The 23,967-nt window shown below is 39.2% G+C and overlaps 1 protein-coding gene across 5 annotated transcripts in view; it reads left to right on the forward strand.

Moving 5' to 3' along the window:
- The window catches only part of pde8a (phosphodiesterase 8A), a 58,093-nt gene that overhangs the window by 15,600 nt on the left and 18,526 nt on the right, over positions 1 to 23,967 (forward strand). For all 5 annotated transcript variants that reach the window (XM_008404540.2, XM_008404541.2, XM_008404542.2 and 2 more), the window contains 3 exons: positions 16,840 to 16,896; positions 22,117 to 22,307; positions 23,816 to 23,872. In XM_008404540.2, coding sequence (XP_008402762.1) covers positions 16,840 to 16,896; positions 22,117 to 22,307; positions 23,816 to 23,872 — 305 coding nt within the window. The remainder of the gene's footprint in view (positions 1 to 16,839; positions 16,897 to 22,116; positions 22,308 to 23,815; positions 23,873 to 23,967) is intronic.

Below are 23,967 nucleotides of genomic sequence, written 5' to 3' on the forward strand. Positions count from 1 at the left end.
CCCCCGGCCATCTGAAGAAGACTGAGGATAGATCCACTTGTGATATTTCATAAAAACAAAATGAGCTGTGGGGTCAGAACGCAGATCCACGGCAGAGTCGGGATGGTCACGTATTTTGATCCTGTTGCTTGGCGGAACGGCGTTGAAGTTGCTTTGTTTACATGACGTTTCTTCCAAGAACAGTAGATTTGTTAACCCTTTTTTTTTTTTTTGTCCTGCATGTTCTCTTCTTTCCTCGACATACACGAGGAGGAGGGGTTGACCGCAACTGAAGGTTAAGATTACTGTCCTGTCACTGGAACACAAGCGTCGCTCCACTTAGATTTCACTGCCTTCTTCTTTAGCTTGTCCCTTTGCTTCAGTGGCCTTTGACCTTACCTGGATGGATTTAAGGGAGGAAGTGCACTGAAAGCAACACGCACCAGATTTATGTGAATGTGGCTCTCTGTGTAAGTGACATACTAGTGGGAGTGGCAGGAAGATCTGGAACAATATCAGGGAATCTGGACACTGGGAAAGGTTTTCCTTTGGTTTGTTCTTACCAAGTCAAATGAAGGCCTAAGTCAAAGCGAAAAGAAGTGTGAATAAAGTGAAAGTGAAACAGCTAAAGGAGAGAACTGCAGTGAAGGAAGGAGGAGAGTTTTAGCATGGGGTTGCCCTGGATAGCTTAGGATTGTCTAGGTCTTATGGGGATTTCTGTGTAATCTGGATAAGGACAAAAATACCTTGAAGGTGAAAGTGCTCTGCTTTCTTTGAGATCTGTCCCTTGTGTCTGATTAATTTAGACTGATTGGTGGGGAATGGAATGAGAAGCGTCTCCACCATCAGTTTTACACTTTTTAAGTTCAGTTTATTCTCCGTGATTCTTTTAAATACACTTTTGTATTTTGTCTGCATTTTGTGAAATATTTAGGCTAAAATCTGCAAAATAAGGAAAAAGTACATTTATAAAACAGAGAGAGCATTGCAGAGTGAAGTTTTATGCATAGTTATTTAGAAACTGAATTTCAATTTTGTTTGAGATTTTGTGACTGTAGAGCGTAGAATTATGATTTTGCTAATTGCTAATTATGCAGTCTTTAGATACTGTTTGCCCACACATGGTCTAGTGGTGGAAACATTTCAGGGGACTCTTGTAATATAGCTAACCCCATAATCCTTGAATTTATTTACAGCTATGTAGAAAAACAAATAGTTTTTGCTGATCCACAGATTCTAAATTAGTAGATGGTATTTTAAATATACATATTCTTAATTTAATGAAACATACAAAGTATCTTTACACTTTGAGAATTGCATCTCATTGATACTCCAATGTCTAAATTTTTTATTAAGTAATTTTCAAAAACAATTCTTGGTATGTGTTGAATCTGCATCAACAGGCATTAGTTCTATAAACATGCTACCTTGGATGAATGCTAGTTTCAGGCGAATTTGTGACAATGTGACTGATTGTTTCTATGTCTCCCACAAACCTCTAAATGTGTGAGAATCCTTGGTCAAGATAATATTTACAGAAATTGCTCTGAGACAATCTATCTGTTTTATGTCTTTTATGGTTTGCTAGTACATCGACCTTTTTTTTTTTTTATTTAATTTTTTTTTAGAAAATATGTTGACCTACCTTTGATCTGGACTTTCAGGCACAACCATGTGCTAGCCAGTCAAAAGGACAAGCTGAGACAAATTTGAAAGACTGAACGGTTGAAAAATTGAGAAATTTTCCAGGAAAATCTAAATCTGAAAAACGAAATTCATCTCAAAACACTTTACAAAACAAACATGTCCAAATCATAAAAATGAATCCCATTCGGTTCATTCTGTCGTCCGAAAGAGTCCCAGGCAAACACTTGATCAATGAGCCACGTATTTATTTCAAAATACTGCCTAAATGGGAGGAAAATAAAACTTATAGAGACTTTCTAAGGTCAGTAATCCTGCTGCCAATAGCTCTAACTTACATTTTGATGCAGGCGCACAAAAAAAGTATAAGCATAGATGCCCACACCTGCGTCAGTTACCTAGGCTCCCTTTTGGGCTCCATGTTGCTCTGACATTGATGCATAACCCAAACATCCCTCTGACTACGCTGCCTGTTTAGAGTGCATTTGCAAACCATTAAGTGAAGCAAATTGATTTGAAATGTGAACTGGTTGTCTGTGAACTTCGAGGCCTTCCCTCAAGGCCAAGCTTTCTTCATGTTGTCACCCAGCTGGCCTGGACCCTCGGCTCCTCGGGACCTGTTGGTGGACTTTATTGGTGCTGGCTGCCGGCCCTGGGGCCCTTACTGGTTCCTGCATTTTAATGGATTATTTTCAGTGGTAGTGGTAATTCCAGTTCAGCTACAGTGCAGCAAAATCCCTGTTTATGGCGAGCATGATGGCTTCTTACGGTGTTAGAGACGTGCCTAGATAACTGAAATAATGAACAGAAAGGAGAAGGCAGCAAAACTTTACACACTTGTAAACCTAAATCCGTACACACAGATTCAGTGTGTTGTAAGACTGGCTGAATGAATTCCAGACACAACAGGCCAACACAGAGCGCGAGTGTTAGTGAGTGACACACACAAGGCTTACCGCAGCAGACGTCAGCCATCACCACTGAAACAGTGACGACCGCTCTGCAGGGAACAACCTCTCAGCTGACCCTCCGCATCAAGCTTGCATTGTTTTGAACCGCTTCAGCTGGAAGGTTAGCTCTTGTAAAACTGACCACACGTAAAATTTAGCAGCCAGCTGCCACTCAAGTGTGTAATCGGCTGTTTTGCAAACAGCTGGCGCTCACGGAGAGCGATGCTCCAGCAGTTCAAGCATGTGAACACAGGAAATGCTGACGAATTACGATAGAAATGCCCTGAAGAGACAAACACAGTTTTGATTCAAATACAAACTAATCTGTCTCAGATAAAAAAACAAACAAGTCTCACTCTTAAGAGCAGGCAGCCGTATGTTGAGGATTTTTGTTATTGAGGCTTGTCACGTGACCTGGAGAAATTCCAGTTGCTTTCTTTAGTGACAATCAGACACACAAATGCGTCACGTTGGACATGCGTGTTTGCAGGCAGAACAATGGGGCATTATCTGCTCAGGGAAAACTCGGCTGGAACACATGTAGTCATGATTTGAATGATTCAAATCCTCATAAGAATGGGCGGTCCAAATGAAATTCTTTTGAGACGTTAACAATTAAAGTAGCGACATGTATGTCAAAATTCCTTCTACTGAATGATCTTTTTTTTTTTTTAATGGAAAGGATTATTATTTTTGACCTCATGGCTTTAAGAACTTTCAATCATTTAATACCATTTTTTTATGCTAACAGAATGCTTTGCTGCATTTCTCATGCCGTGTTGAGATTACTCTGAAATCATTTGTATTCCAATTTACAGCATCAGTCAGGTGTTAGAATAATTTTTTTTAGCTGTAACTGACAAAATGTAAAAAAAAAACACCAAACAAACAAAAAAACAAAGGATTCTATTCTATATGCTCTGAATCTATGAGAACCAGTGAGAAATGGGGACAGGTCACCAAGGATTGGGGGAACCGGTCCGTTTTTCTTTCTTTTTTTTTGTGCAAATTCTGTATTTTTAAACCATGGACGTCATTCAGGTTCATTTGGGACTGATTTCCAGGACAAGTTCAGTCTCCTGTGGCCTTTCTGTTTGCGTGTGTGTGTGTGTGTGTGTGTGTGTGTGTGTGTGTGTGTGTGTGTGTGTGTGTGTGTGTGTGTGTGTGTGTGCGCGCACATGTAATGTTCTCTGCTCATCAGGTAGGACAGGTGTCTCTGCCACTGGAGTAAGGATCAGTGTGTTCTCTGCTTGTGATGCACGATGAAAAGTATGTGCACATTTGTATAATCTGAATACATTGTGTTCTAGATAAGCTGAGTAAGGGAACCTTTAAAATGTCACAGGACACATGATGCCAACAACATTTAAAGAAAGTGATTGAATCAGAATTTTTGGAATAATTTTGAGACGATTTTTGCAGATCCACCAAACAGACTTCTGCCTGCTGTTACCGATTATAGCCTGTTTGTCTTGGAGAACTGTAAATTACGGCATTCAAAATGTTTTCATATGTTCTGGATGGATTAAAAAATTGAACTGTCCACACCAAGCAAAGTTTACAGTAAAATAAAACTGGGATTTTCTGATCAGGTTGCAGAGCTGTCTCTTCATGCGTGATCGTAAAGATCCTACAATAAAATAATCCCAAGGTGTGGGGCTGAGTTATATATCTAGTAATAAAATAGAAAATAATTAGAGGATACTTTCCTTAAAAGATTTTAGTCTTTAACGTTTTTTTCCTTAACTCAAAATATAAAAAGCACACCATTTCACAAAATATTAATTTTGCTCGTGCAACACCGATCCATGTCGCACTCTGTTTAGAAAAATGAGACCAATGGTGTTTGGAGTTAGCATGGCCTGCTAGCCCTTAGCTTTGGTTTGTTCAATATAAAAAAGATGATGTTTCTGAGTTTTCAACTGGGCAGTGACGAGTCGAACAAACCAATCTGAAAATTGGAAAAACATCCCATTGTTTCAATCGATTTATTTATCAACACTTAATCTCATGCAGAGATTTGCATTTTTAAAGGTGTGCCAAAAAAAAAGCATTCATTTGTTCACCAAACAAAATAATGCAAAACATAACTTTTTTTACTTGAAGCATGTGGGGGTGACTGTACTGTCCTCTGAGTCTATTGTCTTGCAACTTTGATGTGTGTCCCTCCTCCAATTCCCTTGTTGTAAGTTTGATAAATTACCATGCCACCATCTTTAGCAAAAGTCTGTAAATGTTCCGTTTACATCCCAGTCAGTGTTTCCAAGCGGGGAAACGTCTCAAACCTCCAGGCCCCGTGAGGTCTGAAGTCGGGGGCCGCTGTCCTCTACGAGTGACCTTGCTTTTGTTGCGTCAAGTAGTGGATGCACCTGGTACTGGTGGAGTATTGCAACAAAACAAATGGAAGAATCCTAGCTTAGTCTGATGAATGAACGTTTTTCTTCACCTCTGAAGTTGGGTGTGCTTCCAGATCTTAGTCCCTTCCACATTGTAGTGTTAAATCCAGGAGGTCTGGTGTTTCCTCTGTGGTGTATTCTGTCAGGCATCAGGAGAGAGAGCGCGATTGAGATGCAGAGAAAGCAGGGAGGGATGTTCTGGGACAAACCGATCTGCAGTGGCCTAGTTTCCCTCAGCCGTGCCAGTGACTCAACTAAAGTCTTCTGCGTGGCTGACTGTGGGATGGGTCACTATGGATGAGACATTTGGGCAGAGTCAGAATACACATGCTTGGAAATATTCTTCCTTGCAGTAAAACAGCAAAAATATCAACTTCTTTGATTTTTTTATTTATTTTTTATTTTAACTGAACATGTAAGTTTGTGACTTTGTACTGGAAATCAGTCAGATCTAAGTTGGCAGAAGGTGATATTTTTATGAGAAAGTCAGCAGTGAAGTAGAATTTTTTTTCTTCACTGCTTTCATAATTCAAATTAAGTTAGAAATTATTGTTTACTTTATAAGCATTTGGATTTGTTTTGGTTGCATATTCTAGACTTTAAAAATAATAATAATAAAAAAAGATGCATTCTAATTTGTCCGAGGGTGGGGTTCTGCTTTCACTTAGTTTCACTTTAAAGGCGTGAGTTGATTTTAACGCCTCACAGACCCAAATCATCATGAACCCACCACCGTGCTCACCTGTTGGGGTGAAGTACTTTCCATAAAATTCTGTAAAATAAGACATCTTCAATTATTGCTGCTCATTGTGTGTGTGTGAGAGAGAGGTTTTTTTTTCGACTTTGCATAATTTTCTTTTGCTAACGCCTAGCAATTATTATGACTTTATTTGTGCCTGTGCAAAAGCAGAATAGAGGATCAAACTACAGAGTTTGTTGAAACCTGTTGAAGATCTTTATGTCAATGAAGTGAATATTTTAGACTTCTATTTCTAGCTACCCTAGAAGTTGGCAAAGGGTTGTCAGTCTTCCTGTCCTGAATCTGACCTCACTAGTTCATGTTAATTACCATTTTCAAATATTAAACTAAAGTAACAATTCTGAAACTTATCAGTAGTCTTCATTCTGGTTTTGTGGTTCAAAAATTTTAGATTATAAATAGGGCTGACAGTGGGATATTTGAGGCTCAACACAATGGTTGCTCTCATTGTTCAAAATGTATTTATTTATTTAGTTTTTGACAACTTTAGATTTTGAACTAACCCGGCTCCTGTTTGGCTCTGCATCAAATTCTGTTTTCAAGAAATTATTTAAGATTGAATTATTTGAATTATGATCTAACTAATGAACTTCACTGGGTGCAAGTTTTATGGTCTTTTCATGATTTTGTACTAATGTCTCTTTTGTTGGTCTGCTGCAGCCTTGTTATTAAGTGAGTCCTTAATTGTAAAGTTTTGTTTCACTGAAAATGTAACAGAGATTTAAGCGTCTTAGTTCTGGCACACTTTAGATCATTTGCATCCGAAGTCCAAAGATCTGTTACAAGGGCTGTTTCATACTTTCCATGTCAAAATGTTTAAATGGAAGAATGTTCTTTTCCATCATGTGTATTATCTGGAGTCACTGGTGTCCAGATTTGTTAACTCTAATGAACATTTTAGACAACAGCTTGTGTGAATATTAAACCTAGAAAATCAAAGCAATTTCTATAGATGACATATTTGTTTTCAAGTTAATGTCTAAGATAAAAAGCACATTTTCTAACTATTTAATTGCTTCTTATGTTAATTCTCTCTAGCTTATCCAAATTGGTTTTTAAACTAATGTATGACCAGACATCTAGTAAGTTATTTGTCCAAAAGAAAGAAAATCACAAGTCCATAAATCTTAATACATATGTAGTTATGGGGGAAAGAACACCCCTCAAATTCTGGACTTTAATGTATTTTGTACATATTTATTAAAAAAACGTATGAATGTTTTTTCATTTTGGCTGTACCTTAAATGGAGGACTCTCTGTTTTCCACCGGTTTCCTTACAGTAAACTGTGTAAACTGATGCACAGTAAAGAAACGCAAAGTAAAAGTGCTTAATAAAATATATATCTTCTCATTTATTATTAAGTTGAATCATAGTTTAACTGAGTTGTCTTTGTTAAATCTATAATTTTTATATATATTTTTTTTCTCTTGAGTATTTCATGCTGATTATTTCATCCATATCTGTAAAGGGGGGTGGTAATTTAGTCACACCTTTAATAATGATTGCAGCATGATTTGAAGTTAATTTAGGATAGTTGAATAAAAAAACTGAGTCTCTTCTACTCTGACATGGGAGCATGTCAAACTTTCCCCCTAAAAATCTGACCCATTCACTAAATCCAACACATTTAGTAGCAGAATAGAAACAATTTTTCCGAGACCGTTTTGACTTCAGCCACACAAAGATCATCGTTCCAAACTTCCCATTTCACTTTTTGTGTTGGTAAAGTTCACCACAGATCTGTGGGCAGCAAATTCGAGTGGCGACACATGAAAGTGAATTATTCCCTTTGAGGTAACACACACAGCATGGGAAGCTCGCAGTAATATCTGAGTGGCTCAGCGTGTGCCAGGGCCAACGCGTCGCTCGGTGCCATTTAGCTCATCACTTAGCTCAGTGTGTGTGAGAGCCACTGTCTGCCTGCCTGTCTGGGACACAGTGTGCATCCGCACCTGCGGCTGGGACTGCTGGCCTTAATCAGAACTAATCAAGAACATTGATTCATCTCCATTTGATTCACATTTTTATCCCGAAAAGCACACCACACAAAGAGGCCAAACACACATGCAAGCTACCCCTGACTCTAGATGTCAGAGCCGCGCTTTGCATAACCACAAAATCACTTTTGTGCCGTTTATCCTGAGCTTAAGGTGTTCTTGACATCCCCATATGTTGAAGTTTGGAAGGAAGACTCAGTCCCAAACCCAAAGAGGGGCGGGGCGTGAGATCCGGACAAAAGCTGCGTCACAGGGGTAGGATCTGGAGATTCTCGGAAAACGTGAAGAGCACACAGTTCCTACGAACTACGTGCTCTTGCGTCGCAGGCATCCCAAGATTCCCTGCATCCGCATCCCAGAACTTGGGTGGAGGAAGCTGTTTATTCTTTCTATCTCTCACTGCTGACGTCGGCGCACCGAACAATGTCATCCAATTTCCTGTTTTTCACTTTAGTGGAAAGCCGCTCTCCCACTGTGTGTGGTGTAGACTGGTGTGTGTATGTGGGTCTAGGAGCATGAGACCGAGGAGCTGACAGGCCAGAGGAGAGCAGCAGGAGGAGGAGATGTATAGGGCCGGATACATGGGGAGCAGGATATAGGGTCAGAGGCAACTTCACTAAGTAAATACATTAGACGTGTTGAATGAGGGCAGAAGGAGACTGAAGAATCTTCTGATTGCTGCAGAATAACTCTACCGTACCTGCTCCGAAACAGGCAGAGCGGTCCGAAGAAGCAAGGAAACCGTGATGCCTCATGACACGAAGGGTTCAATGAACCTCACTGAATTATTAGGAGACAGTAAAGCTTTGTGAGTTTTCTTTGTTGGAGCAACTGTGGCAGAAACGGTGAAAACCCGGTCACCATCAGTTTTTAATGTGATTTCAATTTTGCACTTTTTAACAACTTATTTGAACAGGATGTTTGCAGAATCGAGTGGTTAGACAACAAAATGCTTTATGAATTTTAAAAGTAAGAACTTGTTGCACGACTTGGTAAAGATTATGCATTCATATATTTTCTGGAAAAGAGCTGGGACAATTATATGTGCTCATCGTCCATATTTTTTTGTAACAATGCTTTTTCACAAAAGGTTTTTCTACTGTTGTAAAACTTACTTATTTCCATTGTAACTTGGAAGCAATGTAATCAACTGGTAACCAGCTAAAGGACAAGGCTCCAAGCTGTTGTGGTTGAATATGGCTCTTGTATGGCAGTAGGGCTCCTGTTTGTTCAATAGGTCAATGACTAAATTGTCAAAATGCCTTGTTTGTTCATCAATCTAAGGAAGTGGTTCTTAACCTTTTTTGAGGTACCGAACCCCCCAGTTGCATATGCGCATTCACCGAACCCTTCTTATTCCCCCCCAGCCCCCACCCTGACGCACAAAATACTTTGCGGTATTCTGATTTAGTAATGTAATTATATTACCTGTGTTACCACCCCCACACCACTAGAGGCAGTACCAACCCCGAAAAGATGCGACTAAGGAGCATATTTAGACTATAGAATTTGGTAAAAACTGTGAGCTTTGCTGAATTAATTAAAGACAAAAGTTCAAATCCATGCTGAGAGTGGAACTCCTTCAATCAGTGCTCCTCCGCAGCMCTGATTGGCTAAGCAATGTAACGTGAACCTCTGGAGCAAGTGATGGCAAAGCGGGRCRCGTCATCACGACTTTACACAAGTGTGTCTTTACCTCTGCGGCAGAGGCTCCGCCGAACCCCTGAGACCGACTCATCGAACCCCTGGGGTTTGATCGAACCCAGGTTAAGAACCACTGATCTAAGGAAAACGGAGTCAACAGCAGAGTTATGGCTGTGTAATAATATTGATTTTGCGATATATATCGATATTTTGTTTCCTAGAAAAAAATCGATATTCATCCGCAAGTATCGTAACATCCAACTGTCACCTTGCTCACTCACTGCTTGCTTCGCCGGAAGAGTGATTAGGTCATCAGGCTTAGAGTGATTCCTTCAGATGTTAAGTGTTGAGGTTAAAAAGGAATCAAACTATTCAGAGCAGGGTACTTGGTGCACTTTATTTACTTTACAAATGCATGTAAGCTACAGTTTGTACTGTTTCAATTTAAAGAAACATGTTTTCTCACCACTTCTTTGATTCATTTTGTCCAGCTGTCGACTTTTAAGTCTGTGTCCATGTCCAACCAGAGTCAGGTATTGTGTAGTTGGTGCTTTTAATCAGTTTTCAGTTAAATTAATTCAATCCAACTCTATAACAGTCACAAAATGTCACCAAATTCACTCTGTCCCTCTAAAATCTTTCAGAAATTCGCAAAAGTGTATTGAATTGTATTGTTTGCTGAATATTGCAATACATATCGTATCGTGAGCAGAATATCGTGTTTCATATCGTATCGTGAGATTATTGTATCACTACAGCCCTAAGCAGAGTAGGCTGTTTGGTGTTGGTAGAGAAGATTTGACAGGGTTTTTTTTATGGGTACAACCTACAATCTTAACTCTGCTGCTCAACCCACAATTGCCTTTTCCTTACAAAAGTGGCCCCAGCTAACAGGAAATTAAAAAAAAGCTTTCCAGCGGTACAAGATTTCTTGCTAAGAATCATTGTTATAGCAATGCAATTATTAACCAAACACAAATTCTAAGTACGTTCATGTCTGCATCCCCACTAGTATTTTAATAAAAGTCCTGTAGCAAACTAAATTTTTTAACAACTCTTCCAGAACGAATTGGTGAGCCCCACTTGAACTGGTTAGTTTCCTGGAACAGACAGCTTTAAAACATACCCATGCATTTTTAATAGGTCTGAGGTCAGAGCCATTTCAAAGGCTCACTTTTAACCCGCTTTATCCATTACAAAACCACTTATGGCGTGTGTTTGGGATCATTGTCCTGTTTGAAAACCTAACTGTTTCACTGTTTCAGATGAACAGCTGTCTGGCTGTTCGCATTCCCTCATTATGTGATCCCCTTTGTAGAATTTGCTATGTCCCCTTTGTAGTGAAACAGGCCTGCAGCATGATGCTACTACAGCCATGCTTGACATTTGGTGAAATGCCTGGGACCGACTCACCGTACCCCTGGAGTTCGATCGAGCCCAGGTTAAGAACCATTATTAACAGCAAAAGGACTCCAGACTGATTATTTCATGAATATACCATGCAGCACATGAGCATACTTTTCAGTAAGCTTTTTGAAATAAACATTTTTTTTCCTTTTCTGGCAATGTACAATTAATTTTATTTTATGTTTTTTGAGAAACAGAATTTTGGGTTTGTATTGGCTGTTATCAAAAGAACAAAAAGAGTTTCCTTTTGTTAATTGCTCAAACAAATTAACTATTCCCCTGTATTCAGAAGTAACTAAGAACTATCTAACATCCACCCAACTCGGAGTAGGCCACAGCAATTTACTTCAGAAGTTAAAGCCTGGAACTTTTTGGTATTCTTCCAGTGAGTCTAGCATTTGCCAAGATTTGCCAGTCTATGCCTGCTTTACTGTAGGTACAAAGCCCTGCCAGAGTATGATTACTGCCTGTTTTAACAGCTCCGCTGCTAGTTTTAGCACACTCTACTGGCCCATTATTTCTGAATATCAAAAGTTTGAAATAATGAAAGTATTATTTGTGCAACATTTACATTGTGCAATGTTTTAAAATCACTTTGTTGCACAGAACCAAAACTGTATCTCGTGTTAAACCAGCATATATTTTAAAGACTCGCATGCATGCACACTTTTAAATCAAAAGCATCAAATTAAACAGTTTTAAAGTCGTAATTTAAATGCAGACTTTATGTATATAGCAATGTATTATGTTTTTAAATAGAAATTTAACAGCATGTGAGCTTATTCTCATGAGACAGAGATGTTATGGCATCAATAAGGACAAACCTCTTTATGTTTTAAGTAACTTTTGTCATTCGCTGACCTCAGATGCAACAAGCCAACATTTCCTGCTGCTCCTCAAACTTATTAACAAGTGGCCCTGTGCACACACAGACACAAGCAGAGAGTGCAATCCCTGGTGTGACTGACTGGTATAACTCAGCAACGTTTAGTAAGAGGATGGAACAGGGATTACGTAGGCATCCACACCATGTCCGTGCTTCTCCATGGCCTACTTGCTCTCTCACTTTCCTTGCTTGGTTTTGCCTCTAGTTGAATGCTGGACAGCAAAAGCGTGGCTGAATTATTCATTGCAGTGTGTGTGTGCTGTATGTTTCCCTACGACGACGGCAGACTGCGTTAGCTCCGTTTTTTTGAGTGACCGAGTTTGTGTGTGTCAAGCCTGCTATACAAGTTACACAACCTCCGCTGCAGTTGGATTGGCTGTGTATTTGTCAGTCAGAGAGAGTAGTATTCCTGCATGGAGACAGTAGTGTGTTGTGTGCACTGCTCTTGCTAGGCTGAAGTTAGCTGGAGGCTTTGTGGCCAAACTCAATATGTCAAGGTCCCGTCCTCCACCAACTCTCCCGACATGCAGCTTTTACATGATATTCTTCTGTGTGAGCACTGCTTGCAAAAGTTGCCTGGATGCAATACAGTGTTTTGAGACCAGAAAGTTATTTGTTGAGTCTGAATAAATTAAGAAGGTCAGAACTTTTTATTTTATTTTATTTTGTTCACTGAAGATATCAGCATAAGATAGCCAGTTTAGCTGACACTTCCAGGTAGCCACAACTTGTTCCATGAAAAAAGATAAACGAAAACAGAAACAATCAGATTTTATTATTAAATGTCAACGTTGTAGGAAATAGGCAACTTTGTAAGAAAGGGGAGTGTAAATCATTGCAGATTCAAAACTTAATTTGTCTTTAATAAGCGAAGGTATTCATTTAGTAAATTCATCTGAGCTTGATTGAGAGAGAAAAGCAAGGAATTATAAAAGGAAATAATTTACTGGCTCTCTCCAATAAAAAAACGGTTTAGGGTCACTCTTTTTCTGAAACAGCTTACTGTAATTACTCATCTGTAACAAATTAATCAAGCTGAATGATTCAAAACACAACTTTTGTTCCCTCTTAAATGATGCCACATTTGAAAGGACCCACATAAGTTTATTTATGTGGGTTGAAAGTCTTGTCAAAACCTATCATCCAAGGCAAAACAGTTTATTCTGCTGCTGATTCTTGCTTTGTACAGTTTGACTTAGATGATTGAGGTTAGTGGAGACCAAACACATTGGCAATTTAACAATTTATTCAGTTAGCAAATAGGTGACTCTTTAGTGTGTTGAAGAACCATAAACATCCACAACAATCTGGTACTTCCTCTCATGCTTGGTCACACAGTGCTGGGATGGTATATCATTACTCAGTCAGAGAAAGCAGTTTTGTTGGTCAGTCTGGCATGAAAACCAGGATAACACCAACTTAAGTGTTCAATAGGATTAAGGTCAGAGTGAGTCTCTGATTATTGGCATCTTGGCAGATGGAGTTGGTCCATAAGAGGAGAGAGAAGGAATTATAACCATTGGCAAAATTTCATATTGATATCACTTTTCAATAAAATTGCCTTAAATGATTATGAATCTTGGCTCCACACCCATCACACTGCTTTCACCAAACACTTCCTGGCATGATGCGGAATCATAATTGTTTCTTTTTGAAAGTATTCTACATATGTTTTACTAGAACCAAGACCTTGGAGCAGACCCAGAGCTTGGTGAGAGAATACCAGAACAAGCTTGGAGGTGCTGCTGGCAGCAAATCATAAACTCATAGACCAAAGAATCAAGAGCCAAAAAAGCTGACTTTTTAGGCAGACTTAAAGTTTTTCAGGGCTGAACTTTAACTTAAATGAAGAACCAAATAATCTCATCTCTTGACAATGTAAGACGCAGCGTTACAAACAATTGGATTCTTTCATTATCTTTGAAGCAAAACTCATAACATTCATCACTATAGTTTTGGAAAGGACAAGGAATTTTCCTCCACATCAGTTCCGTTTCATTCCCATCATTGCCATTTTTCCAACACTTGTAGCATCTCTTCCACAAACATGAGGCTATCATGCGACTAGGTCCTCGAGTCTGTTCGAACATCAGATGATCTCCGAGCAGCAGCTTGTAGCCATCCTGATTCCATACTCTTTGTTTGAAGACAACTTCAACAAACAGCCCTGTGTCAGGATGACGTAAATTTGGCTACAACCGAGGGCTAATCTGCCCCGCCACCCCTGCTCACTGCCCTCCTCCCCGCCTCTTTGTTGTTTCACAGAGCTTTCTAAAGGCTTACAATTTAGCAAGAACCGATTTGCTGCGGCCCTGGAACGCTCTGAAATTCCTCTCTGTGCTCCCCCTCACATGTGTAGATTGTTTACGGAGACGAGGAATTCTGGAGGGATGGTGGCCCATGAGGGGCTTTGGTTGCGATGGTTACTAACCCCTGAGCCGGGTTCCATTTAAGAGGAAGGAAGCCAAATCAGATGCTGACGGAATAAAAGTGTTCTCATGAAGGGAAAGTCAAAGCAGATAGAAATTTGTGTGCGTTTTCTTGATTTATCAGTTGTCATTTGTGCAGTGAAAAAAAATTGGAATGCTGTTACTTTAAGAAATGGTGGTCACCCAATCAGGGATGTGCTGATTGAGTGTCGGTGTCATTTTAATGTTACCTTTGAAAACGGGGATCCTTTATCTTCAGTATTTTAATTTGTAGCATTTAAAAGCCAGAATTAAAAAAAATATTTATTTTTTTTCATTAACGTAATTTGTTCTTTCATGAGGTTAAAAAAAATGTAATGGCTTGTTGCAGTGCTTTTATTTTCTATGCAAATGCAGTGTGCAATGGTGATTAAATAATCTGAAATATTATATAATGTACAAGTGAAAAACACCGCATCCAAGAGTAACATTTACATATTTTTTTAGTTGTCTTAATCAAAGAATTGTGAAGCACTCCTAAGTGAATTGTGCTTGAGTTTTGAGTCCGGGTCGTAGATTTGGACTCTTTGTTCTGTTCCTCAGTGTGATGTTGAATGTGTAACTCTGCTTCACTGCCGTCTGGGAGAGCAGTTGCCATGGGTGTGCGTTTGTGTCTCTGCTGGAAGGTTTCAGTGGGTAATGCAACTCAAAGTCACTTTTAGAGGATGAATACAAGCATTTAGAGGATGATCCAGCATTTATTTGGGCTTCAGCAAGATTTCACCTCTGTTCACGCGGTTTACTTGTCAGTTGTCGTTTTCTTTTTTTTATCAGCTGAATGGTGTAGAAAGCAGCTACTGCGTATGTCTGTGTGATAGAAGAAGAGCTCACAAAGTCATTGGATTTTCATAAAGCTTTTGTTTGTTTTTTGAGAGAGATTTAGTAATGTCTCAAATAAGTAAAGATTTCTTAAACACTCTTAGTTCTAGTAAACTAGACATCCCTGTGTAATATTTTTAATGTGTTGATTATTTCTTCAAGATTTCAGATTTTTCACATTTTGACTTTTGCTTCTTTTTATACTTGTTTTAATAGAAAAGATTTGGTTGATGCTTTATTTGATTTTTGAAATTATTTTATTTAACTTTTATTTGTTGAGATCAAAGTGTCATTTTCGACCACCTCCTCAGAAAGCATTAGAACATCATATGGCAGAAAACAGTAGACTATCAAAAACTAAAGGGAAAAAACAACTATAAACAAAGAAAAAAAAATTAATGATTCAGGTGTATTTCGGCTGCTGTTCAGGTGATCGTCACTGAAGGTTACTAAGATAGCGAAGACCAATTTTAAATCAGAACTTCAGACAGTTTGTTGCTTACAGCTTGCCTATTTGAATATATGCAGCTAATTATTTTAACCGTTCCAATACCAGCTCTACCTTAAAATGCATTAATACCCACAATGGGAACATCCATGGTCTTCATGCTCTCCGCTCTTGGGGAGTACAGCCACTCAACACCAAAAAAACTAAACAAAAATGGCACGTTTTGATTGGCTACGTTGCAAATGCTAGCCAATAGCCGTAGTTTTCTTTTGTTGTAGTTTTTCACTTTTTGTGCCATTTGGGTTATGACTGTTTTTTTTCTCCTTCATTTTACATAAATTCAGAATTTAATATAATTTATTCATTCTGGGAGTATTTTTGCAAAGCTTGGGTTGTTTTCTGTAGTCGAATACCTAAAAATAGAAACAAGATGATCGCTCTTTAATTTAACCATAACGTTACCATGTTAGACAGAAGGACATAAACAAGGACTAGGTTGGGTTTGGAGCTCTTGACAAATAATTTTGTTGGATGAAGGACAAACTTGGCTCTTTGCATTGTAAAGACCCACAGTCTTAAGACTAAGATGATTACTCACACAATCTTCCTCGAAAACTCTCTCTGCCTGTTTGCTCAATGACTTAAGTTGAAATAACAGAACAAAAATTAGACACGACAAGCTGCTTACCATGGATAATAACACGGAACCCAGTGACGGTGTCGGGCAATTTTTATTTGGATTTAAAAAGCTACACCAACTTTTTGATAGCTTCGTTTTTTTTTTTGTTTTTTGTTTTTACCTGCATGCTACATTTTTGAGAAAAAGAAACAACAGAACAAAGTACAAAGAAAATGAGGGGTGCGAAATTCAACTTAAAGGTAGCAATTTAGAGGCATTACGGTGATTAACAATAACACAGCGTTAAGTTAGTTTGATCTTTGTTCGTCAGTTTTGAGTTTGGCCCAAAGAGAATGTGTGAGCAACTAAAATAGCTGCTAAAAATGTGCAACAGCTTTTGCTCACTTTCTTTAGTCTTTGCACACCGTTTTGCACCTGATGCACTCAAGACAGACAACAGTTTTTTTTCCCTGTGCATCATATCTCATCTGCATTTAATGTCATCTAACCCAGCTGTTTAATTGGTTATATTTTCCGTTTACATGTTTAGTGAAATCGGCAGCAATCATCTCATATTCCATCCAAGTTGGATTTTTCTGTCAGCTAAAAGAAAATTAAACTATATTTCCTGTTAGTGTTTTGCGCAATTTGCTTCCCTTCAGCTTTTTCCAGATTTTACACAGGTCAGGAGAAAAGGAATGTTTTTTTGTCATTGTGATTTGTAAACTCCAGTCGACCTCTAAACTAATACAAGAAGACATTTCGTGTGAAATTTCTCAACTGTTTTGTGTCTAACCCTTCTATTCTTCTTATTTTTCAGACCACATTAACAGAGGTGCAGTTTGGACCAATGAAGCTATTTAAAGACCCACTTCAGGTACCGTAAAACAATGCTCGACATGTGTTTGAGGGATACTTTAATGCTCGCAAACCCGAAGCGCAACACCAGGAGTGCTCCAGTCGATGGTTTATGCCTGCATCCATCAGCAGCCGATTGCTGAGCATTAGAGCTAAACTCGGTGTGGCTGTCAGTACTTTGTTGTGTTTCTTTAAGGATTAGCATTGAAAAACAGCTTTTGTTTGGCGTTACAATAAATCTCGAATATCTTCAAAATGCCACACCTCTCTAAGGAACACGTAAGCATTCACCGAAGAGGAGGGAAGCTCGGCCGTTAATGGACGTGTTGTGTTCTACGCAGCCTTGGCGCTGTCAAGGCAACGGGGCCAAATATTTGAGACTGGGAACATACCATAATGAACAATACACATTCTGGAGAACTGCAGAGGATCAGCAGTTTCGTCACCGCAGGCTGGATCTTCTCTGACGTTCTCTCAAGATACAGTTTGTTCCAGCGGCATGTCGCACTTCTGCTGTGTGTGAAAACGGGAAAATACAAAATTCGTAGGAAATGTTTCCCGTTCGTCCTTGGTTCAGGAATATATTAGAAGTTTCTACCTAAAATTTCTAAGATTAAAATGTAAAAATGTACTTGTCTTTGTCATGTGACTGAGGTTATAAAAGGATTTCCCCCCATTTTGGAACCTCCTTTTCTTTTTGATTGTTTACCAGGGGTGGTGGGGATAAAACAGCTAGTTTTAAACTCTGTACATTGCCACTCCAACACAACTGGGGGGATTCTTGAGAATGAAACCATCTGAATTAACGATCCGTGTATTGTGAGTGCACAGACTCGGCCTCATTGTTTGATGCACTTGAGTTTGGCCACGGTAGGAAAACAAGGTAGAGAGATATCCCCTTCCTGTTTTTGTCACTCACAGCTGATCCTGTCATGCCCTCCTCCTTGTTTCTCTCGCCTCACAGGATCAGGCTGGCCCTTATGCCTCTTTTCAGCCGCAATGTCATCTGAACGGCATAATCAGGTGCTACCAAATGCTCGCCAACCTTCTCTTTCTGTGACTTTTCCTCGCTCTTGAGCACTTTTTTCCTTCATTGGGCCTTTTGAAGGTTAGAAAAGTATATATATTTTCACGTTAAAACACGGTGAATCTGTCTGATCTGATCTTGGCCTTGATTCCCAGGTCTACCACCTCTGGGGGAATGTTGACTCTCCTCCCAACATCCCAATGTGGAATTCTGATCTAATTCCCCCTTGCGTACCGAACATAGTTGCAGTAATCTGAGGTGATGTATTTACGACCTGTGCACTTATTGCTGCTTGTAGGGAAAATACTCCTACAGTATGCGGAATATGGTTTACATTTGCAACACCTCTGTCAGACAGACGCGTTTGCTGCTTCTGTCGACTTTGAGCTAAATGCTACGCCGGTCGAGCTGAAATTGTCTGGTCCCCCTCTGTCCTGACTCAACCTCACAGGTGCGACGCAAACTTGAAACGTGCAGAACAAGCTTCCTCTTCTTTACATTCACTCTGCTGCCTGCCAACAGTCGGAGATGACGTCTGTTTGAGAGAGTGACTCATGAATCTACTCTTAGTGCAGCACCGCTCCGGGAGGCGGGCCTAAATCTCCTGTCCAGTATTTACGCAAGTGAAGGGAAGGCGGAGGGAGAGACGAGGGGGTGGGGGGCGGAGTGGGAGTGGAGGTGGGGGTTGCTTGGAAGCGTGGTGGCAGAGAGGGAGCTCGCTCTCAATGGCTGGCTTGATAGTAGCTGCAGCAGCACTTTTAGACGTAGCCTTGGTTTAGACCTCTTGGGGTGAGGGTGGGGGAAGAGGGGCTGCAGCCAGTCAAGGCCGCCTCGACTAATTCTGCCATAGATCATCACGGCGGACTATAAAACTTGTGACGCACAGGAATGAGAGCTAAGCCCAATCAATCTGGGGCCATTCGCTACGGGCCCGCGGGTCAAACCGTAGGCTGATTATAGAATGACGGGCGCGAACAAGCAGGAACGCAGCAGCTGTGAGCTGCACATAGTCATCTCGGCTAATCAAACCATGAGATCAGATTACCACACATTCAGTAAGTGATTTAGACAAGTCATTTCACAAGTAAAAAACGACAACAAAAAAATCTTCAAATCTGAGCAATAAACTTTGAACTAGAAGGGTGAGCGTGGTTTTCTAAGTCTTTTGGTGATCGAAATCGGAAAATGTGACGTTTATTTATCTGCAGCCTCCTGATTTAAGTGAGTTGAGGAATTTTTTCTAGCAATTTCAGTTGAGTCTTTTGCTATATCTCTCTATAAACTTTGGGCATCTGGAGACTAAAATATTTGCCCATTTTTCTTCTCAAAATGGGTTAAGATCAGACTTTGATTGGATGGTGAACATCTGTGATCAGCTCTTTTAAAGTCTTGCCAGAGACTCTTACTTAGACTAAGGTTGAAGTTTTAAGACTTGAAAACGCGTCAGTCTAAACTTTCATTGTACCTCTGCCTCCTTGCTTCGTCTTTTAAAGCTTCTTACCGATTTCATTACAGCGTTACCCTGTAATTTGCTCCATCCTGATGGCCTTCACTGTCCAGCTGAAGAAAATCATCCCCACAGTACGACACTCCCACCTCCGTGTCACTGTGAGGATGGTGATTTTTCACAGAGTAGATGAAAAATCACTACTAGATGAATGTCTGGCCTCGCCCACAATGTGTGATTTGTAAAGATCGTACAGGACGTTTAGCATTTCATACTGTGCGGTCTATGCATTACCCAGGTCACACTGCAAAATATCAGATTAAGCAACTTGAATGAGGGTGTTGAAAGTGCTCAGGGTCAAGTCAAGTAGGAAGAAAATGGGAAATTAGTGCCAGGAGCAGCCACAAAACATGAAATCCCCAGAAAATACCTGACACGGCTTGATAATTTGTCATTGGTTGTCCTTCATTGTTTTCTGTGTCTCTTACATACCGTGGAGAGAACTCCTCTGGCTTTCTTTCAACAATGCAACAAACTTGCCAGTCTTCCATACAAGCCACATTCTGTGCTTGAGGTATTTTGAAGTATGAAATATTCTTGGAGGAGGAACTTTGTTCTTTCTCCTGCTACCTTGAATGAAATAATTGACTTCTCTATTGTTGCCGATTGTGTGTTAGTCTTTAGTGAGTGCCAAATTAAAGCTGTATACGTAGGTGAAAATCCTAGCTGCGTGGAGATAAAATGCATGTATATATATACTAAATATAATTTTGAAGGAGTTTATTTATTTATTTATTTATTTTGGCTTCCTGTTTTTAGGAACACACTAGTCAACCAGCCAGTTTCTCTTGGATGTACAGGGATCCATACTAACATGGAGACATTTTGGCTTTGGTTGTCCCAGAAACACAGAATAGCTCAAGACACTTTTGTCCCGTTGCTTGTGGGAAAACCGCTGGGATTTAATTGTTGTGGTTCTTGCTGCCATTAACAATATGAACCAATACCAACATATATTTATCTTCATTTTGTGGATTTAAACTCTTAAGGAACTTGCTCAGAAACGGAGACTGTAAAGACGTCGGTGTGCTCCTCTTGTTTAATATTGGGTGTGTTTTAGACATGCACAAGCCGTACTGGTTGTAAGCTAGATTGAATTTTTCATTAAATTTTTCTAACTTTAAGCTTGTTCATTTCTAATTCAAGTGGAAATAAAACTCATTATTTCTGCATATGCCCACTGTTCTCCAGCATGTTAACAGCATGTTAAAGAGACGTTGCTATGTACTATTATATTTTCCTCAACCATGATCGGATACGATGAATAAATTTTGGTGGACTCAATCAGTGGCAGGCTGGCTGGCTACCTCCTACTGTTGATGAGAATCCCCAAACCATGACACTTTCACCTCTGTCCTTCATAGTTTGCGCAAAATTTGTTTTACTCATATTTTTTTTTAAGGTTTATGCCAAACTTCTCTGTTCTGGTGTCCAAATAATCCAGTTCTAATTACCAGGAACATTATTCCAGAAGTCCTGGTCTTTGTCAACTTAGTGTTCAAGAAGGAACTGCAAGACTCTGCAGTAAGCTCTGTAATGAGAGTTCGGGTTTTTGAAGACTTCTTCTGCTTTTATAGACTGAACTTGCTTGGACTTACAGACCTAAACTTGTTGAAAGTTGTTTTGAATTTTCTTTCTAAGTTCTTTTGAGGCTCATGAACTGCAATAACCTTCTTTTTTTCCAACAGTCAAGATCATCAAACTGATTGTTGAATTGAGATCCAGCAATCAGTTTTACTGTCTGTCTGATTTAAAAATAACAGTGTATATACAAGACAAATTAATTATTTTTTTAATCATGTGGTCCTGATGTAATACATGTGTGTGATTTTAGTTATTTTAACATATGTCCAGAAATGTTATAAAAACACACATGCTGTCATAGTGCATCCTAATTTTTTATTTTATTTTGTTTTTTTGTTGTTTTTTTTTTTTGCGTGACTATATTCAAAAAAATTGTTTTCTATTTTACAGTCATTTTTATTTTATTTATCTGAACTTATTTATTAGCTTTTTTCATTTTAATGACTATGATCTACTTTTGATTAGTACAGCTTAAACTACTGTAAAATAAATGACTACATGTTTACATGGCCTTGCTTGTATTATGATAAACTATAACACGTATAATACCCATCATTTCACAACATTATCTAGATAATAAGATTGATTTAATGGTAGTAATGTTTTAATTACGCCTTGACATGTTGCCATTTCCTGACCTAAGATCAACACAAATCTGACTTTGAGTGTTCTCTTATCATTCCGAATTTTAAATATTGCATGCAAGAAACTTTCAAGTTATATCCAAACTCTACGTACATTTTTTGGTTTTACAGAAGTTATTAGAAGGACCAGCAATTCTAGCAAACTAAGATCAATAAAGTAAAATAAACAACAAAACTAGAATAAATAAAATATATTTCTGTGATTTTTTTTTATTTATTTTTTGCCCCCCGTTCTAAAAAGACTGACTGACATTGAAAGGCTGGGATCTTTCAGTATGCTACTGCAGTTGAATAAAATACACGCATTAGGGCCTTTTTTGCAAGGTGTTGCAATAAATCTGAAAGATGCATGTCTTTGTGGATGCCTTTCTAAAAAAAAATAAATAGAAAATGCAGATCAGAACTTGCAGGAGATCTTATTTAAATAAATAAACTCAGGTTTAATCCGCATGTCCTCTGTCATTTCCTGTCTTCCAGGTACTTTTAGTTTTTGCCAAAGAGGACAGTCAAAGCAATGGCTTCTGCTGGGCGTGTGAGAAGGCCAACTACAGGTGCAGCATGGTGCGGACGCCTGAATACGCTCTCGAATGCTTCTCAGAGAAGCATCACGACCTCGTCATCATTGACAACAGACATTCCAGACACTTTGACGCTGAAGCACTGTGCCGGTAAGGCAAGCTCTCTCTTATCTCTGCTGTAATTAAGCATCCTTTTAGCCTGACGCCTTTGAACTGCACGCCTCTGGTTTAATTAAATAAAAGCCGATATTGTCGAGAATATTTATGTTTTTTTAAAGAAGGACGTCGGAAAGATTTATTCAAGTTTACATTCAAACGAGTTGTATCATTTGTGATTATTGGTTTAATTTTTGTAACTATAATGATGGTGTCAATCAGCTAATAGAAGGAAAATATTGAAAACAAAATTGAATTCTGGGAATTATTTCCTTTGGGTTTTTTTTTTTTTTTTTAATGAGCTTTAGTCATATCCTAAATAGAAATGCACCAATCCGATATTAATATCTGTATTGATCCTGATAATAAAAATCATTCTATATTGGGTGTCGGTAACAGTGTGCCTGATCCATAAGGGCCGATCTTTTCAGTCTAGATCTATGCTTTGTGCTCTGAGCGATGTCTTACTTTGTTTACTTTAAGTTATTTTAGAATTCCTAATTGCGCTTTCTGAATCATATTAGTAAAAAAGTTTGTTGCAGTTTATTTTATGCATATTTGAAAAAGGTTGTCGCCCTGTTGATGCTTTTGTCAGTTTCAGGTTCTTTATTATTTATTTTACATTGGCTGGTTTACTGTTAATTGCACTGATTGAACAAATTAACGTTGAGTTGTTTTTACATGTTTGACCAAGCTTGTTGATCAGTTGGGGTATTTAAGTGCGCTGTACTGGTGTAGAGTTATCAAATACATTTGTGATTGAGTATATTTATGTTTGTGTTTTTTTTGTTTTGTTTTGTTTTTTTTAAAAAGGATTCTTTTTAAGTCAGTCCAGCACTGTTTTTCAGTGTCGGCCGATACTAAAGATACTAAACTTCTGTATCGGTATCAGAAGTGAACAAAGGTGTGTCGGTGCATCCCTACTCCTAACTCAAATTTACAGCTCAACTAATTTGGGGCCCGTGAACCAACACATGCCAGGTGACCTCGAAGGGACCAGCCGTAGCACAACTTTTTACGAGTTTCAGTCCACATGGCCATGCTTCTCATTATCTGTGGTGAACGGCCGGCTGACTTTTCTTTGCTCTCTACCTTGTGGATTTATGTCGCCGAGTAACGAGCGGTGCCTGGCCCGTACCACCGTCTATCTTTAGCCTCGGCGCAAACCAAAGTGCATTTACAAACATTCATTTGCCATGCCCGGACGGTATGTTAACCCTATTCATTTTTGGCCGATCCATATGTTCAGTGTACACGCTCAGGCTCTAGTTGGGGGCACTAAAGGGCCTTTATGGCCACTGGCTGGGGGAAACCGCAGGCGGACGAGCGGCCCTGTACACTGCATTCTTTCAGAGGCCTCGGCACCACTCGCAGAGCTCCACCTCTGGGCTCTGCCTGCCTGTGAGAATCGGAGCGTGAAAAACTGAAAATACATTGATTTGATGCCACAGGCTTTTCCAACCGCCTCGCTCGCTAAAAAGGCTCCCTCTGTTTACATTCAGGTCAATTAGGGCGGTCAACTCCTCAGAAAACACTGTGATAGTCGCCGTCGTGAAAAGGTACATGTTTGCTTTCTTCGTTTTCTTCTTCTTTTTTTTTATTGTCCCTTTTGGTAGCTCGTGATTAGGGGGAAAATGTTGGGAAGAAAAAAAAA

This window comes from Poecilia reticulata, linkage group LG3, assembly GCF_000633615.1.
Source record: "Poecilia reticulata strain Guanapo linkage group LG3, Guppy_female_1.0+MT, whole genome shotgun sequence".
NCBI classification, from domain to species: Eukaryota; Metazoa; Chordata; class Actinopteri; order Cyprinodontiformes; family Poeciliidae; genus Poecilia; species Poecilia reticulata.